Source organism: Geotrypetes seraphini, chromosome 8 (assembly GCF_902459505.1).
Source record: "Geotrypetes seraphini chromosome 8, aGeoSer1.1, whole genome shotgun sequence".
Taxonomy (NCBI): domain Eukaryota; kingdom Metazoa; phylum Chordata; class Amphibia; order Gymnophiona; family Dermophiidae; genus Geotrypetes; species Geotrypetes seraphini.
In genome coordinates, this window is record NC_047091.1 from 16,342,622 (window position 1) to 16,361,572 (window position 18,951).

The 18,951-nt window shown below is 48.7% G+C and overlaps 1 protein-coding gene across 2 annotated transcripts in view; it reads right to left on the minus strand.

The window, feature by feature from the left end:
- ACTN4 (actinin alpha 4) overlaps positions 1-18,951 on the minus strand; it is a 154,240-nt gene that overhangs the window by 14,662 nt on the left and 120,627 nt on the right. For both annotated transcript variants that reach the window (XM_033955150.1, XM_033955149.1), the window contains exons 12-17: positions 10,083-10,233; positions 8,432-8,540; positions 7,254-7,394; positions 4,217-4,399; positions 3,900-4,034; positions 1,032-1,211 (exon numbers count right to left, since the gene is read on the minus strand). In XM_033955150.1, coding sequence (XP_033811041.1) covers positions 1,032-1,211; positions 3,900-4,034; positions 4,217-4,399; positions 7,254-7,394; positions 8,432-8,540; positions 10,083-10,233 — 899 coding nt within the window. The remainder of the gene's footprint in view (positions 1-1,031; positions 1,212-3,899; positions 4,035-4,216; positions 4,400-7,253; positions 7,395-8,431; positions 8,541-10,082; positions 10,234-18,951) is intronic.

Sequence of the window (18,951 nt, forward strand, 5' to 3'; positions counted from 1 at the left end):
TTTGCCCACAGACTTCTGATCCTGTACGAAATCTCGGCAACATTATTACTGTTCCTTCTGTTCGTCCGTTATTTTATGACCCAACTCGCAAAAACCATTTATTCTGTAGTCGCTCCCACTCCATGGCACGCCCTCCCTTTAGCGTTAAGACTGGAAACTAACTCTAAATCATTTTAAAACTAACCTGAAAACCTCTCTCTTTAAGGATGCTTCTGAGACTTAGATCAATGGATCGCCCAAGTCTTCCCCTTCTCTATATCGTTCTTCCCATTACCTTTTCAATTTTTTATTTTAATAAATCGTAAACCCTCCCCTTTTTTTCCTCTTGTGCCCTGTCGTGACAATTCGAATTCCTTTCCCTTGTTTTAAATTATTTTAGTTTGTTTTAAAATTGTTTTATATTGTAAATCGCAGTGTCAGGTCAAAAGCGCGCCAGGATAAAGGCCCGCCCAGACAATTGAGCGCAGCGCAGAGGCGCGCGCCACTAAATTACTGTTTTTAGGACTCCACTTTACTTAATAGATATCGCGCCGCATTGTGGGGGCGTTGTGGGGGGTGGTAACCCCCCACATTTTACTGAAAACTTAACTTTTCCCCTGTTTTTAGGGAAAAAGTTCAGTTTACAGTAAAATGTGGAGGGTTACAACCCCCTAAACCCCCCATAACGCCGGCGCAATGTCTATTAAGTAAACTGGGGGGGTTCCCCAACAAAACCCCCCGTCGGAGCCCCTAAAAACTGTAATTTTGTGCGGCGCACACCTCGGCGCTGCGCTCAATTGTCGGCGCGCGCTTTTGTCTTTCGCGCCGTTTGTCTATGAACCGTAAATCGCTCTGGTATTAAAGCGGATTATCAAATCATAATAAACTTGAAACATTTGGACAAAAAAAAAAAAAAAAAGGTGAAAAGTATGTTACATCTAATTCATTGGTAGATCCGTCGCAATCCTTTAAACGCCCTTTCCACACAGTGAGATGAAGGCGGTCCTCTTCAATAAGGGGGAACGGGCATTCATATCCGCATTGTTCCTCACCTCCATAGTGTAGTTGGTGTGCTTGTTGTCGAAAATAAGTGCCTCCTGGATGAGCTGGTGCTCTTGTTCCAGTTTATCGATGTTGGGCTTGTAATTGATGATGCTTCTCTCGTACTGCTTCAAATGGTTCAACTGATCCTCGAGCGTCCCGTGCATCTCAATCGCAATGCGACCGATCTCCTGCAAACGGTAAAAAGAGCGGTGGAACTCGTGATACATATCACACCCAGCAATGCAGCCAATACAACCTCTTTAAGACGCGTTGGGTTTTTTTCACAGACTTTTGGAAACTCATGAGACCACACCGTACCTCACACACTTACCGTATTTGCCGGCGTATAGGACGACTGGGCGTATAAGACGACCCCCCAACTTTTAGTTAAAAAATAGAGTTTTGTGTTATACTCGCCGTATAAGACGACCCCTTCTTCCGCACACCTTCTCTACCGCCCCGGGTGCAGCACAGCCGGCCAGGTTCCCTTACTTTTGTGGCACTTCCCCGACCGACCGACAACAGCCCCGGTCCGACAAACCTCCCTGCCCTTAACCGCGAATCTAAATTACCTTCTTACAGCTGCTGTAAGAAGGTATTTAGATTCGCGGCTACAGGGCAGGGAGGATTGTCGGACCCGGGCTGTTATCGGTCGGTCGGGGAAGTGCCACAAAAGTAAGGGAACCTGGCCGGCTGTGCTGCAACCGGGGCGGGGCGGCCGCCCCTCTCTCTTGGTACCGCGAGGCTACTCTCCTTCTCCTTACCTGCCATGCTTGCAGCACAGAGCCGAACGGAAGTCTTCCCGACGTCAGCGCTGACGTCGGAGGGAGGGAGGGCTTTGTTTAAGCTTTGTTTAAGCCCTCCCTCCCCTCCGACGTCAGCGCTGACGTCGGGAAGACTTCCGTTCGGCTCTGTGCTGCAAGTAGAGAAGGTAGGGAGAAGAAGAGTCGCGCGACTGAGTACATCCAGCCCTGCAAGTAAGGGCATGTAAACTGTACCCGGCGTATAAGACGACCCCCGACTTTGGGGAGGATTTTAAGGTACTAAAAAGTCGTCTTATACGCCGGCAAATACGGTATTTGTTTTATGTACGTTTACTGCTCGTTACGTACTCTTAAATGTATGATTTTATTGAAAACCGCTGTGATGTCTTTTAAACCAGTGTTTCTCCACTCGGTCCTGGAGTACCCCCCCCCCCCCCCTTGCTAGGTTTTCAGGATATCCACAATGAACATGCATGAAAGAAATTTGTATATAATGGAGGCAGTGTATGCAAATCAAGTTTATGCATATTCATGGTGGATATCCTGAAAACCTGACTGGCAAAATGGGGGTTACTCCAGGACCGAGTGGAGAAACACTTTTAGACCACTTCGGCGGTCTATCAAGCACCAATAAATAAATATGTTGCAGAGACCAGCACTAAAGTATTAGTAGATCGCTACTGAAATATCTGCATAGCCCCCCAAGTGAGAACAGCAGCAGCATTTTAACTATTTTTAAGGCTGCAAATTCAAGACTGCTGCAAACCACTGCCCAGGTGCTTTTCAAAAACCATCACAGGTCTGTTAGCAATCAGAACAGCAGACGGGCATAACGTGCAGTGCTCCTTCTCGTGCTTCACCTGCTCTCTGATGAAGAAGTGTGTGTATGTACAAATAGCTTTGTACTAGAGAATGACATGGGGACAAATATGTCCCCGTCTCTGCAAGTTATGTCGCTGCCCCTGCACCATTCCTGTAAGCGCTGCCTTAACCGCACAAGCCTTGAACACTTATGATTTTAAAGTGTTTGAGGCTTGTGCGGATGAGGACGGAGCTTAGGTATTGGTGGAATGAGCCATTATGACATCACAATCTGAGCTCTAGAACAGGGGTGTCGAAGTCGGTCCTCGAGGGCCGCAATCCAGTCGGGTTTTCAAGATTTCCCCAAAGAATATGCATGAGATCTATGTGCATGCACTGCTTTCAATGCATATTCATTGGGGAAATTCTGAAAACCCGACTGGATTGCGGCCCTCGAGGACCGACTTCGACACCTGTGCTCTAGAATGTTGCTGCTTATGATTTTAAAGTGTTTGAGGCCTGTGCGGATGAGGACGGAGCTTAGGCATTGGTGGAATGAGGCATTATGACATCACAATCTGAGCTCTAGAATGTTGCCACTCATGATTTGAAAGCGTTTTGAGGCTTGTGCGGATGAGGACGGAGCTTGCAGGAATGGGGCGGGGACAGGAAAAGAACTTGCGGGGATGGGACGGGAAAATTTGTCCCCATGTCATTCTTTACTTTTGTACTTGGGGAGGAGTGTGTGGCACGGTGGTTAGAGCTACAGCCTCAGCACCCCAAGGTTGCGGTTCAAACCCCGTACTGCTCCTTGTGACCTCGGACAAGTCACTTAATCCTCAATTGCCCCAGGTACACTAGATAGATTGTGAGACCACTGGGTCAGACAGGAAACATGCTTGAAGTATCTGTGTGTAAACTGCTTTGAGTGTGGTTGTATAACTACAAAAAGGCAGTATGCAAGTTCTAATCCTTTAGTTTTGCCTCATTAATTCAAAGTCTCAACATTTTATTTTCTGTAATCAGTCTTACCTCCGATTTTTCCCCCTTCAAGCCACGTGTGCTACAAAGACCTACATGAAACCAAAGGTTGCTCATCCAAACCCTCCCCCCCCTGCCAAAATCGGTGACTCCATGCCACTCGCCAGCTGACGGGAGATAGTACACTAAGGACAGAGGACAAGCGTGCAGCTCGTCTCTGGCGCCCCACGTTTAACCCAACTCCAGATCTCTCTGTGGGTCGCAGGACCAGTTCCCTCTTACTTGATAAGTAATAGAAAAATAAGCGAAATATAAACGAACGGGTCTCACCTCCATCTTGGTCTGAATCCAGGGCCCCACCACATTGGCCTGATTTCCAAACTGTAGACGCAGACTCTCATTGGACTGTTGCTTGTTCTGTTCAGCTTTTAAAGCATTGTCCCTTTTTGGTACGAGCTGCTGGACCTACATGAAAGCAGCGAGTCAGTGTTCTGCGCACCAGTAAAAAAAAAAAAAAAAAAAAAAAAAGTGGGGGGAGCAGTAGCATGCATCCCTTTTAGAGATTGAGAATATCAAAAGGAGGGAGAACATTTTAAATGACTAAATAGTAACAAATTCAAAGATTCTTACTCTAGCCATTCACCTACCTTCTCCCATTTGGAGTTAATGATTTGTGGGGTGACTGAGGTATAGGGGTTGCCTCCTGCAAGTTTGATGTTGTTGTAGTCTGCAATTTTTTGAGCCTCGTCCTGAATGCCCAGGATAGCTTCTCGTTCCTTGTCAGCATCTGGTAGCGTGAATTTAAATTGTTCATGTGCTGCCATTAGGCCCTGGAAAATAAGATGTCGGCTCAAATACACAGCTGAACAGACAGTCTTCCTAAGGACGGCTAAAATGCATTGCAACAACTGGACGACCAATTTTTATTTTGTTAAGTGAATTCGGCACTGTATGTTGTATAATAATTAACTCTCTCTGCTACACTGGCTATTTGTATCAGAGGCAGTGGCATGCAGGTTTTCATTTATATGGACCCTTCAGAATGTGAGGTGATTTCAAATTATATCGTATGAATCACTCACTCCACTCTTCAATGGTCCATTTTTTCAGATTTTCTTATTGACATCGCTAAGCTTATAAATATCCAAAACAGTTTTATATATATTTTTTTTAAATCTAAACTAAACTAAAACTTAATTTTATAGACAGGGTCTTCAACCAAAAAGGTGCTTCGACTCGGTTTACAATAATGTAAATAAAATACATAAAATATAGAAGAAGAATGTAATCTAGAATGGCTTCGTCTCCAAAGTGTTTAGTAAGCAAGAAAGTTTTCAGAGCTTTCCGAAATAAAACAAAGGGGCCTAGACTTCTAAGTGCAAACGGTAACTCGCTCCAGAGCTGTTTGTTTGAAAATGAAAAAGTGGCTGAATCTCTTGAAAGTTCTGGGTTGTTTTTTTTTAACCCCTAAGGGAAGGAAATATAAATTTTAATTTATTTGAACTCCTAGCGAGATGAGATCTGTGCACATTCCAATCTAAAGGAACCAAAGTAATAAAAATGGCAAAGAGAATTTTATGTTAAAATATTTTTTCTTGTGAATGCAGCAACAGCATGCAACAAAGAATGCAACAGAACCAAGGAACCAGCATCCAACAATACAAAATTTTGTGTTTTCCCCCTTGATTTTGCTTCGGTAGAGCAAGAGTAGAGAACCCCTCCCCCCAACCCTACCCGACCATCCAAGTCCCCTAACAGAACCTCTCCCCACCCCCAAGAAGTATACAAAAGACGACCAACAGGTCTTCAACATTCCAAAGGCCCATGTTCTGGTGGCCCTTGCTATCTACAATAATGATTCCTCCCCCTCTCCCCTCCAAAAAAAAGAAAAAAGGAAAAAGGCCTGCAGTAACCGATCCTGGGAGTGAACAAGTTGCACAGCAACAAAGCTAAGCAAGAGGGTTCAAGAGGAGGCTATGACCTCTAGGAGATAAGGAAGCCAGATAGACTCCCCAACCTAGCAGAAAACTATGCCTAAGACGAGGGCGACCAACCGCCTCTCGGGCCTCCCATGTAGCCAAATGATGCACCAGAGATCTCCAGGCCCAAAAGGAGGGAGGCTCAGAAACAGTCCAGGATTGCAAAATGCACCTTACAACACCAGTGGGGAAACCCCCCCTCCTAGGAAGGCCAGGGAAAGCCCCAGGTAGGTCAAGGACTAATTGTTCACCAAAGAAAATTTTAAAATGCAATACAAACGCACTTAAATTGAATTCTAAAATACACTGGAAGCCAATGTAATTCCTTGAGCAATGGGGATTACGTGATCGACGCTACCTCATTTCGCCTACTGGTGCAATCCACCATTCTAAGCATACTCGACTACTGTAATATCATCTATCTGGGGTCTTTCAAAAAAAAAACCATCCAAAGACTCCAAATCATCCAAAATTCGGCAATACGACTGATATATGGGCTAAAAAAATGGGAACACTTATCCCCTTACTACCAAAAACTCCACTGGCTACCCCTGGAAGCAAGAGTTCAGTTCAAGTTTGCCTGTCTCTGTTTCAAATCCATCCTTGGTTCGGCCCCCTTAGACTTGGTTCCCCATTTTATCCTAGACCGCCCTTCCAGACCCACACGTACAACCCACTTGTTCAGCCACCCATCTGTAAAGGGCTGCCACTACAAAAGATTCCTGAATAGAACTCTTGCCTTCCAAGCAGGTCAACTCAACGATTGGCTGGGCAATATTATCTCACACTCCTCATCCTACCTAAACTTCAGGAAATTATTAAAAACTAACCTATTTAACCGATTTATAGCCTAACTCCCCTATCCCCTATGAATGTACCAATATCCGGTGACTGTCTAGTCCTTCTTATATTATATTATATGCGCTGATTGTCCATCCCTCTCAATTGTACTTTTTTTGGCTGATTGTACCAATTTTCGCTGTTTGTCCAGCCTTCTTTATTGTAAACCGCCTCGAACTTCTACGGCTTTGGCGGTATATTATTATTATTACTACCAAAAATGAGCTTGGCAGCGGTACTCTGTATCAATTGAAGTCTCTTCCTCTTATCTTAGTCTTAGAGCTGTTCTTCATTTATACAACTCATGCATTCGTATACTTAAATGCAGTACAATCTTCCTGTAGATACCCTGACACAGTACAATCGCGAAACGTGATACTATGTTAGGGTTTCTGCAGGAAGACTGCATTTATGAACATCTTGTACAGTTGTCTGCGGTTCTCTTTTTTGTTTTCTATCCAATATGCTTTCCTTGCAGATTTGATAGATTTTGTTGTTGGAAAACCTAACAGGCAACTTAAAAGTATATATGTTGGATTTTGCTAGCTCTGTTCCAGTTATTCATTTTTGAATCGCCCTTGTATAAAAAGTTGCAGCAGGACCAGAAATCGGCACAAAAAGCAGTGGAAGATGTTCACTTATCTCTTCAACCTTGTTTCCCCCCCCCCCCCATTCTCCCTCATGGCCTCAACTGCATGGCCTGAAAAGATCCACACCCACTAGCGAATCCTCTCATTTCTACGAGGAAGCCAGAATTATTTATACTACCAACTATGTCCCATTTCCAGGGCAAGTCAGAACTGCTGGCTCTGTTCTCCATTTTACCCTGCGACCCTTAACCCGTTGCCCCTCGTCAGTTTCCTACCTCGATCTCCTCTATGGTATGGACAATGAACATGTCCTGCAGGTCCTCCATGGCTCCCCCCATCCAGTTGTTGAAAGGTGCTGCCCGCTTGGCATATTCTAAGTAAAGCTGGTCAATTGTCTCCAGCTGTTTCTCAGTTTGCTGCAAGGAAGTAAAGAATGTCACACGTCAGTCTCGATCACCTAAAAACGTCCTCGCCACCAATAACAGTGCAGTACAGTCATCAGTAACATGATGCAAAAAAGCATGTTCTGCAAGGGACTTAAGGACAGATTCAGAAATCAATGTGACTTCTACCATGAAATTAGCTCAGAAAAAAAAATGCTGTGGCTGTGTAGTAAAAATCAATGAGCATGCAAATTACTGCCACAGGTAGTTTGGGTGGAGACTACTAAATAAAGGAAAGATTCCCTCATTTAACCCCAATCAATGCATCCCATGATGCACCACATGAGGTCAGATGCAGCCATTTTCCAAGATGGTGGACATTGCTAATGCCTCTTCTATATACTCCTTAATGGGGGGGGGGGGATTTTTAAAATTGGGGGAAGGGGTGCTTATTAGCTTTTCTGCCCTAATGCGGAGGGTGAGCTAACCTAGCTGTAATTTTCTTGCATTCTGCTCGCTTAAAAGTTTCTCTGCATCAGGGCAGAATAACCTGATTACATTTATTTTAATGTAAACTGCGCCGATAGCTGCAATGTGACTTAAAATTCTCGTGCTGGACCCATTTCTGCATTGTTTGTGGGCTAACAAGAGTTCCTACCCCCCACTAACCGCATGCAGCAGCTCATGGCAGCTTTCTGCATCAGCCTCATAGAAAGGGACAGGGAGCCAAAGGTCACACAACCCCAGTACACATGCTTTGACTACTTCAGAGTAGAGAATGACACGGGGACAAATTTTTCCCCGTTCCTGCGGGAACTCATTTTCCGGTCCCATTCCTGCGAGTTCTTTTCCTGTCCCTGCCCCATTCCTGCAAGCTCCATCCTCACCTGCAGAAGCCTCAAAACACTTTACAATCATAAGTATTCGAGGCTTGTGTGGTTCAGGCAGAGCTTAGAGGAATGGGGCAGGGACAGTGACAAAACTCACAGGTATGGGGAGATTGAGTTCCTGCGGGGACGGGGGCAAATTTGTCCCCTTGTCACTCTACATCAGAGCTCCTGCTCTCTCACCTCAAGTGCTTCTCTCCTAGTGTGAGTCAATGATCCCAAAATATCCCACTGATCACATATCTTCTGACAACGGGCATTGACACCCGGGGAGTCATAATAATCCAGCTCGCTGTAGGAGAAAGTGGGGTGGGGAAGAGAGAACACGTCTTAGTTTCATTATTCACTACATATGCACAACACATCCCAACCAGGGGTTCAGCCGTATTTATATATAACCGATCGGGGAAGGAAGTCTTAAGTTGAAAACGGAATACAGAAATCAATTGTCACACTTCACTGGAAAACAAATTAAAAATGCTTCTGCAACTATGGTACAAACGCTGATTAGAATTCTTTGCCAAGCAGAGCAAGAGTTGAATACACTGCACTTGTCCAGCCCCCAACGCAATGGGGGACAATGAAGTAGACTAGCCTATGGTAATGCAGAGGGTGCAGTATTTCTCCATAATGCGATGGTTCGTTTCCATTCACAGTTTGGGTTGGTTTTTTTTAAAGTCACAGCTCCCCCTTCCCACCAAGCCTTCCTCACGCTAAATGCACATGGGCTTATCAGACTGGGGGGGGGGGGAAGGGCAACAGCTCATTTGAATTTTTCAGCAATTATGGTTTCATAGTTTAAAAAAAAAAAGTGGGGAGTAAACATAACAGGGTGGAAGAACAAAAGAAATACTGTATGTTTTGGAGAGTGGGGAGGGTGGCAGAAAGAACCTCACTGGGAAAAATTCATACAAGAAAAGGAAGAGTTGCCCACTGAGCAGGTGGAGTGTGTGGCATAGTGGTTAAGAGTTACAGCCTCAGCACCCTCAGGTTGTGGGTTCAAACCCCGCCCTGGCTCCCTGCGACTCTGGTCAAGTCACTTAACCCCTCCATTGCCCCAGGCACAAAACAAGCACCTGCAAATATTATGTATATAAATTGTAACCACAGAAAGGCGGTATATCATGTCCCATCCCCTTTCCTTCCCAGCGGGATTGGGACTTGTATACCACCTTTTTATGGTTTTTACAACCACACTCAAAGCAGTTTTACATTATCTGTGCTTCAGGCATTTTCCATATCTGTCCCAGTGGGCCCACAATCAATCTAATGTGCCTGGGGCAGTGGAGGATTAAGTGACTTGCCCAGGGTCACAGGGAGCAGCGCAGGGTTTGAACCCACAACCTCAGGGTGCCGAGGCTGTTGCTCTAACCACTGCGCCACACTCTCCACCAATACAATAGCAGAAGTGAGCCAAGTATAGAACAACGAAGCCATTGTGGCATCACTGAGGAGGTTGGCTCTTTAGACATTGGTGGAATGAGGCCTTATGACATCAGAGAAAGGGATTGGGACTTGTAGTTTTTACAGCCACACTCAAAGCAGTTTTACATACAGATACTTCAGGCATTTTCCATATCTGTCCCGGTGGACTCACAATCTATCTAATGTGCCTGGGGACTTGCCCAGAGTCATAAGCAGCTGCAGTGGGAACTGAACTTAGTTCCCTAGATTCTCAGACCACCGCACTAACCACTAGTCTACTCCGTCACTCACTGGAGTATTTTAGCGATATGTCTGGCACATGCTCTGCTAAAGGTGGCGTGTCCTCTGCAATGCTGCCCATTACGAACCCTCTACCAGCCAAGAAAAGGGAAAACAAAGTCTATCGTACTTTAGCTCCTGTGCTATGGCAGCGATTTGCTCCACACGGTCTTGGTGAGCAGCTAAGTCACTTTCAAAAGCTTCGTGCTTCCTTATCAATGCTTTGATATCAGACAGTGTTGCGGTTTCATAATCTTTCTGCTTCAGGAGAGCCTCTTTGCCTGTGGGGAAAAGAAAAAAAAAAAAATACCCAAAATAAAAAAGAACTAAATAATCAAATCAATCTGACATTGAAGAAATATGACCACATCATTGAGGCATACATCGATTCACACTGGCTTCCAATCCAACAAAAAATACAATTTAAATTCTACTGTATACTATTTAAAACTATAAACGGGGACAGCCCCAACCTACCTAAACAACCGCCTTATCCAAACTACCTCTACCAGGCATAGAAAAACACCCCCCCCTTTTCACTCACCCCACAATCAAGGAAGTAAAACAGAAAAAACTTTACGACGGCTTACTAGCCACTCAAGCAGCAAAACTAGATAACCAAATCTCCAACCTATTGATATCAACCCCTGACTACAAGAGGTTCAGAAAGGAAATAAAAACCATACTCTTCAAGAAATCCCTGAGTAAAGCCTGACACCACGACTACCTCCCTCCTACCTACCCCTGATCCTACCTCCCTCCTACCTACCCCTGATCCTACCTCTCCCTCTCTCAGAAACTATCTCTGATCTAACTTTGTAACCCTTCCCTCCACAACTCTTATTGTAATCCGCTTTGAACCGAAAGGTAATAGCGGAATAGAAATCTGTAATGTAATGTAATCTATAAGCAGATATACCACCACAGTCCCAGGAAGCTCACTGAATGTGAACGCAGAAGCGTATAGTCATTCCATATATGCTTTATGTACACAAATGTTGAGATAAAGCATATATGGAATGACTACCGTATTTTCACGCATATAACGCGCGCGTTTTTACCTACCGCGCATACCCCTCGCGCGTTATATGCGTGAGCGCGGTATACAAAAGTTTTAAAACATAGTTCCCACCCCGCCCGACGCCCGATTCACCCCCCCCCCCAGCAGGACCGCTCGCACCCCCACCCCGAACGACCGCTCGCACGCGCTCCCACCTGCACCCGCATCCACGATCGGAGCAAGAGGGAGCCCAAGCCCTCTTGCCCGGCCGACTCCCCGACGTCCGATACATCCCCCCCCCCCCCAGCAGGACCACTCGCACCCCCACCCCGAAGGACCGCCGACTTCCCGACAATATCGGGCCAGAAGGGAGCCCAAACCCTCCTGGCCATGGCGACCCCCTAACCCCACCCCGCACTACATTACGGGCAGGAGGGATCCCAGGCCCTCCTGCCCTCGACGCAAACCCCCCTCCCCCCCAACGACCGCCCCCCCAAGAACCTCCGACCGCCCCCCCAGCCGACCCGCGATCCCCCTGGCGACCCCCACGACCCCCCCACCCCCCTTCCCCGTACCTTTGGTAGTTGGCCGGACAGACGGGAGCCAAACCCGCCTGTCCGGCAGGCAGCCAACGAAGGAATGAGGCCGGATTGGCCCATCCATCCTAAAGCTCCGCCTACTGGTGGGGCCTAAGGCGCGTGGGCCAATCAGAATAGGCCCTGGAGCCTTAGGTCCCACCTGGGGGCGCGGCCTGAGGCACATGGGCCCAACCCGACCATGTGCCTCAGGCCGCGCCCCCAGGTGGGACCTAAGGCTCCAGGGCCTATTCTGATTGGCCCACGCGCCTTAGGCCCCACCAGTAGGCGGAGCTTTAGGATGGATGGGCCAATCCGGCCTCATTCCTTCGTTGGCTGCCTGCCGGACAGGCGGGTTTGGCTCCTGTCTGTCCGGCCAACTACCAAAGGTACGGGGAAGGGGGGTGGGGGGGTTGTGGGGGTCGCCAGGGGGGGCGCGGGTCGGCTGGGGGGGCGGTCGGGGGTTCTTGGGGGGGGCGGTCGTTGGGGGGGAGGGGGGTTTGCGTCGAGGGCAGGAGGGCCTGGGATCCCTCCTGCCCGTAATGTAGTGCGGGGTGAGGTTAGGGGGTCGCCGTGGCCAGGAGGGTTTGGGCTCCCTTCTGGCCCAACTACCAAAGGTACGGGGAAGGGGGGTGAGGGGGTCGCCAGGGGGGGTCACGGGTCGGCTGGGGGGGCGGTCGGAGGTTCTTGGGGGGGGCGGTCGTTGGGGGGGGGGGGGTTTGCGTCGAGGGCAGGAGGGCCTGGGATCCCTCCTGCCCGTAATGTGGTGCGGGGTGGGGTTAGGGGGTCGCCGTGGCCAGGAGGATTTGGGCTCCCTCCTGGCCCGATATTGTTGGGGAGTTGGCGGTCCTTCGGGGGGAGGGATGTATCGGACGTCGGGGGGGGGCATCAGGCTTTCAGGATGGGGACAGACCTTCAAGGGGGGACAGTGCACGGAAGTCAGGGGGGGTGAACGGAGAGTCAGGACAGCGCACGGAAAGTCAGGGCGGGCGAAAGGAGCGTCGGGCAGCATGCGCGGTATACCCGTGAGCGCGGTATACCAAAGTTTTTGTACATATCATCGTGATTTCTGCGCGCTATACCCGTGTGCGCGTTTTATACGGGTGCGCGTTATTTGCGTGAAAATACGGTATACGCTTCTGCGTTCACATTCAGTGAGCTTCCTGGGACACAAATGGCAAATATGCACTGGTGAAGGAGACAGACCATCATTTGAAGCATTTAAATTAAGCCAATGTACTGAAAATCATTACCCAAGAGTAATTAGCAAAAAACTGGAATTACTGGGTCATCAACATCAAGTTAACACAGTCATTAAATTATCTTTAAGTACTAAATGCAATTTTGAGGACCAGTTCTTAAGATAGATTCTTCAGCTCTCAACCTTTACCCCACTGAGCTGCCCCGACAGGAGGCATTCCTTAGACCTGGAAGAGTTCAGGTTTCAGGTTTTATTTAAAATTTGATTATTTTTCGGATGTCTAAATTGACAGCTTTAATGCACCATCACCTCTCTCCTTCTTTGAAGGTTTGGGATCCCTACATCTCACCCTGCCGCTTCTAAGCTTAATATTTTGTTCTCCGCACACATATGAGGGTTTTTTGTTTTTTTAAACTATGGCGGGTATGGGGGGGCTGGGGGGCGGGTTCTGTTTTGAGTTGGATTGTTTAGACTCGTACTGAAGACTGCCAGTATGACTGTTAGCTGGGGGGGGGGAATGATTGTCTGGGATATTGGTTGCATTGTTCATTGTTGTATATATTTTTGCAATTCTTCAATAAAAGTTTCCAAATGAAAAAAAATAAAATAAAATTTGATAATATTGCTTATAATATTTCTAAGCGATGTACATGATAAAAACAGTGACATAGTATTAAAAATTAAAAACAAGGACAAAATCGGACGAGGACTTACCTTATACAAAAGGGACAGGGGTTGAACTACAGGAATTATAGAAAAGAAACAAATATGGGAAATACAATTGGTTTGGCAAAGGAAATGTCTGGAGCCTCCTGTGATTTCGAAAGAAAGTTCTATTTCCTTAAAGACTGAGGAGCTTCAAAGGCGTCTTTATACCAAAAAAAAAAAGACTTCAGGGAGCTTTTGACTCTACCAAGAGTTGGTTCTCCTCTAAGGAAAGAAGGCAAAGTGTTCCATAGCTGAGGCGCATATATTGAAAATCTCTCGTTTCTTCTGGTATTGATCATTTTTAAGGAGCAGATTTTGATCCGTGGACCGCAAGGTCCTAAAGGGACTATATGGGATTAATAATTTGTCAAGGAACGCTGGAAGATTTGACTGACGAATTTTGAAACAATTTTATGTGTTATATAAGGCTGAATGGTAGCCAGTGGGCATTTCACAGAAGAGTTCTGCGTTAGCTGCGCAGTGCAGGATTTGCTAGTGCAGCGCCAAAAACAGGGAAACAGCTACAAACCTGTGTGAGATTAGCTGGTGGTTAATGAACTGGGTCTCCACGGGTCTGCAAAGGAAAATTACCGTATTTTCACGCATATAACACGCGCGTTATACGTGTTTTTACAAACCGTGCATAACCTTGCGCGGTATACGCGTGAGCGCGTTGTACAAAATTTTTTTTACATAGTTTCCCCCTCCCTGACGTCCGATTCACCCCCCCCGCCGCAGGACCGCTCACACCCCCATCCCGAAGGATCGCTCGCACGCACCCGCACCCCCAAGGACCGCTCGCACGCGCTCCCATCCGCACCCGCATCCCCACCCTGAAGGACCGCTCGCACACACTCCCACCCGCACCCTGAAGGACCGCACGCATGCACTCCCGCCCTCTTACCCCAGCCAACCGCGGCACCCCCGACACGATCGGGGCAAGAGGGAGCTCAAGCCCTCTTGCTCCAGCCAACCGCGGCACCCCCGACACGATCGGGGCAAGAGGGAGCTCAAGCCCTCTTGCCCCCCCCTCCCCCGATACGATCGGGGCAAAAGGGAGCCCAAGCCCTCTTGCCCCGCCGATTCCCCAACTCCCCGACAATATCGGGCCAGGAGGGAGCCCAAACCCTCCTGGCCACAGCGACCCCCTACCCCCACCCCGCACTACATTACCGGCAGGAGGGATTCCAGGCCCTCCTGCCCTCAACGCAAACCCCCTTCCCCCAACGACCGCCCCCCCCCCAAGAACCTCCGACCGCCCCCCCAGCTGACCCGCGACCCCCTGGCCGACCCCCATGACACCCCCACCCCCCTTCCCCGTACCTTTGTGTAGTTGGCCGGATAGACGAGAGCCAAACCCGCCTGTCCGGCAGGCAACCAACGACGGAATGAGGCCGGATTGGCCCATCCGTCCCAAAGCTCCGCCTACTGGTGGGGCCTAAGGCGCCTGGGCCTATCAGAATAGGACCGGGAGCCTTAGGTCCCTCCTGGGGGCGGGGCCTGAGGCACATGGGTCCAACCCGACCATGTGCCCAAGGCCCCGCCCCCAGGAGGGACCTAAGGCTCCCGGGCCTATTCTGATTGGCCCAGGCGCCTTAAGCCCCACCAGGAGGTGGAGCTTCGGGACGGATGGGCCAATCCGGCCTCATTCCGTCGTTGGCTGCCTGCCGGACAGGCGGGTTTGGCTCCCGTCTGTCCGGCCAACTACACAAAGGTACGGGGAAGGGGGGTGGGGGTCGGCCATGGGGGTCGCAGGTCGACTGGGGGTGCGGTCGGAGGTTCTTGGGGGGGGCGGTCGTTGGGGGGAGGGGGTTTGCGTCGAGGGCAGGAGGGCCTGGGATCCCTCCTGCCCGTAATGTAGTGCGGGGTGAGGGTAGGGGGTCGCCGTGGCCAGGAGGGTGGCCGATATTGTCGGGGAGTTGGCGGGGCAAGAGGGCTTGGGCTCCCTTTTGTCCCGATCGTGTCGGGGGGGAGCAAGAGGGCTTGAGCTCCCTCTTGCCCCGATCGTGTCGGGGGTGCCGCGGTTGGCTGGGGCAAGATCGTGTCGGGGAGTCGGCGGGGCAAGAGGGCTTGGCATTAGAGAAAGGGCGAACCGCTGAAGAGGAAGCAGCGCAGGCGCAGGGCTCATGGAAGGGCCGAGACCGCCAAGAGAAAGCAGCAGGACACCGGTAGGAGCTTCTACATGATGGGGGGGGGGGGGGGGGCGGGAGGCTGTGGGGGTGCGAGCGGTCCTTCAGGGTGGGGGTGCGGGTGGGAGTGCGTGCGAGCGGTCCTTCGGGGTGGGGGTGCGAGCGGTCCTGCGTTGGGGTGAATCGGACGTCGGGGGGGGGGGTATCAGGTTTTCAGGGTGGGGACAGGACTTCAAGGGGGAGAGGAGAGTCGGGGCGGGCGAAAGGAGAGTCGGGGTGGCCAGAGGAGAGTCGGGGCGGGCGAAAGGAGAGTCGGGCAGCATGCGCGGTATACGGGTGTGCGCGTTATATAAAAATTTCTGTACATAAATTTGTGTTTTCCGCGCGCTATACCCGTGTGCACGTTTTACACGGGTGCACGTTATCTACGTGAAAATACGGTACTGCTGCAACCGGAATGGGATGTTTCATCACGGGACATTTCAACACGGCTGCGATGAAACGGCCATGATGAATCGTCCTCTCTACAATGAACCGTGACTAATCCCAGTGCCTCTGTTCTTTTCTGCCGCCCCCCCCCCCCCAACCTCCCGCCGAAGCCTCTTCTCCTCGCCATCCCCCCCACCATCACCACTGGTGCCTCTCCTCCTCTCTGTCCCCCCCATTACCTCTTCAAAAATTTACTGGCGCATGTTCCACCCCCTGCTCGTCCGGCCTCGGCTCCTTCCTGATGTTGCTTCTTAGTCGCGGGACCAGGACATGATGTCGGAGGGGAGACGAGGCCTGGACGAGCAGGGGTTCAAAGATGCTGTTTGTGCTGGCGAACTTTTCAATAGGTATGCAGGGGCGGCTGCATAGCCTCCCCCAAGAGGTCAGGATGAGGGGAGGCGCTTGTACTTTAAAGGTGTGTGGGGAGGCATAACCCCCTCTCCACAAGAGGTCAAAATGGGGGGGGGGGCACTCGTACTTTGGGAGGGGACAATTCATCGTGGCTGATTCAGCAATGAATCGTCTCTAGATCCTGCTGCAACCAAGTGTAAGAGCATAAGGAAGCACCAGCAGCAGTTTCCCCCCACACTGGATCAAAAGGAAGAGTGCAGTTCTGACCGAATCCAGGAATGAGGAGCAGTGTCTTATTTGAAGTGATTTGGTATATCGTCATTTGCAAACCAACATAGTGGTCAATACAAATAGAAATAATATTGTCAAGGATAAGACTGAAGAAATGATGGGGGGGGGGACTGGAGCGTTATGTTTCAAAGTGTCGCTGTATTCCATTGCTCTGGTCTGTCTTGACTTATGTTGTAAAACTTAACAGAATTAAACTAAGAAATGATGCCATCATATATATTTGTTAACTAAACAGGCATGAAAACAACAACGAAGGAGACCAGATGGTGCTCAATCCTTTTATTATAAAACGATCGTGTTTCGGCCCAAGAAGGCCTGCCTCAGGAGTCCTGAGCTTAAATGATAAAACCATAAATTGTTTAAATCCATACGTTCAAGTATTTCAATAAAACCTCTTTAAAAAACACCAAAATAATGGCTGGCAGCGAATACCGCATATAAATGAAAAATGAAACTAAGTCCAGTACCCTGTTTCCACAGTGGCCAATCCAGGTCACAAGTACCTGGCCAAAAACCCAAATAGTAGCAACATTCCATGCTACCGATCCCAGGGCAAGCAGTGGCTTCCCCCAGGTTTGCTCTCAACAGCAGACTAAAGACTTTTCCTCCAGGAACTTGTCAAAACATTTTTTTTTTTAAACCCATAGATGGGTTTTAGATCTACAAAACCGCTTTTTACCACATCCTGTGGCAACGCATTCCAGAGCTCAACTATTCTTTTAAGTGAAAAAATATTTCCTCCTCTTTGATTTAAAAGTACTTCCCTGTAACTTCATTGAGTGTCCCCTAGGTCAGGGGTAGGCAATTCCGGTCCTCGAGAGCCGGAGCCAGGTCAGGTTTTCAGGATATCCACCATAAATATGCACGAGATAGATTTGCATCTCAAGGAGGCAGTGCATGCAAATCCATCGCATACATATTCATTGTGGATATCCTGAAAACCTGACCTGGCTCCGGCTTTCGAGGACCGGGATTGCCTACCCCTGCCCTATGTTAACTACAGGGCGCCAGTGTCCATTGACAACAGGTACCGCCATGCTTCACCACTAGGTGGCAATACAGAGCTATCAGAAGCTAACTATTGTATATGGTTCAATTATTGGATATTACCACTGCTACTATTACCATTAAGAAAGCTATACAGTTTAGTTTAATTGCATTTGATATACTGCCTACATTTTCATATATCAAGATAGTTCACAGAAGAAAAAAAAAATCAAACGTGTCCATTCACTAGTTTACACAGTGGAATTTGGAATTTAATAAATAAAAAAGAAACATGTCAATCACTAAGAGCTTGCCCTACCAGTGAGCTGGGGAGAGGTGCATCCTTGTTTATTTAGTCATTCAGTTTTCCTAGGGCAGCTCAGAACAGTTTACATGAATTTATTAAGGTACTCGAGCATTTTTTGCGGGGAAAGGATGCAGAGCACATCTCTTGCACATGTATGAGCTTGTAACCATCAAAGAAGAGAAGCATAGTCTGGAGAAAAGCAGTCCTATTGCAGGGGTGTAGCCACAAGCAGGCCTAGACGGGCCTGGCCCGCCCAGTTTGGGTTCAGGATCGTCCCCCCGGCAGCCACAGGCAGCTCTTGTCACTCCCAGCCTGTGCAGCCTCTCTTTCCATCTCTTCCCCCCCCCCTACCAGCTCATGCATCCTCTCTTTTCTTCTTCAGGACACCTGCAGCGGGTCTTGCACGCTGCCATTGACTGACCCAGAAGCCTTCCCTCCGACACGTTTGTGTTTTTCATCAGTGGCCTGAAGAGAGAAGTTGCATGGGCTTGGGGGGGAAGGGAGGGAAAAAGAAGCTGTAAAGGCTGGGGGATGGCAAGGGAGGAAGAGAGGCTGCATGGGCTGGGGGGGGGGTGAGGAAGGGACCATTATTTTCAGGCTCAGGCCTGCCCAAAATTGGCTGTCTGGCTACGCCACTGTCCTACTGTGTTAGGTTTCAGTTACTCTTTAGCATATGGATACGTCACCTGCTCCTTCTGCTTTTAAAGTGACCAGTTTATCTACATTTTCAAAAACTGCTCATGCAAATTGTTGTTGCTGTTGTCAGTCACCAAACACTTGTCCAGTTTGCCGTGGCAGCAACCAAAAGACTGGTCAGGAGGAGCACAACCAGATTCGTTAACTGTATTTAAATGTTTTTTTTAATGACAGTCACAGAGTTAAGTATGCAATCTCAGAGATAAGGAAACAAAGCAAAAGTTAAATAATGACATTTTCTTCAAATCAGCTATTTTTCTGTACC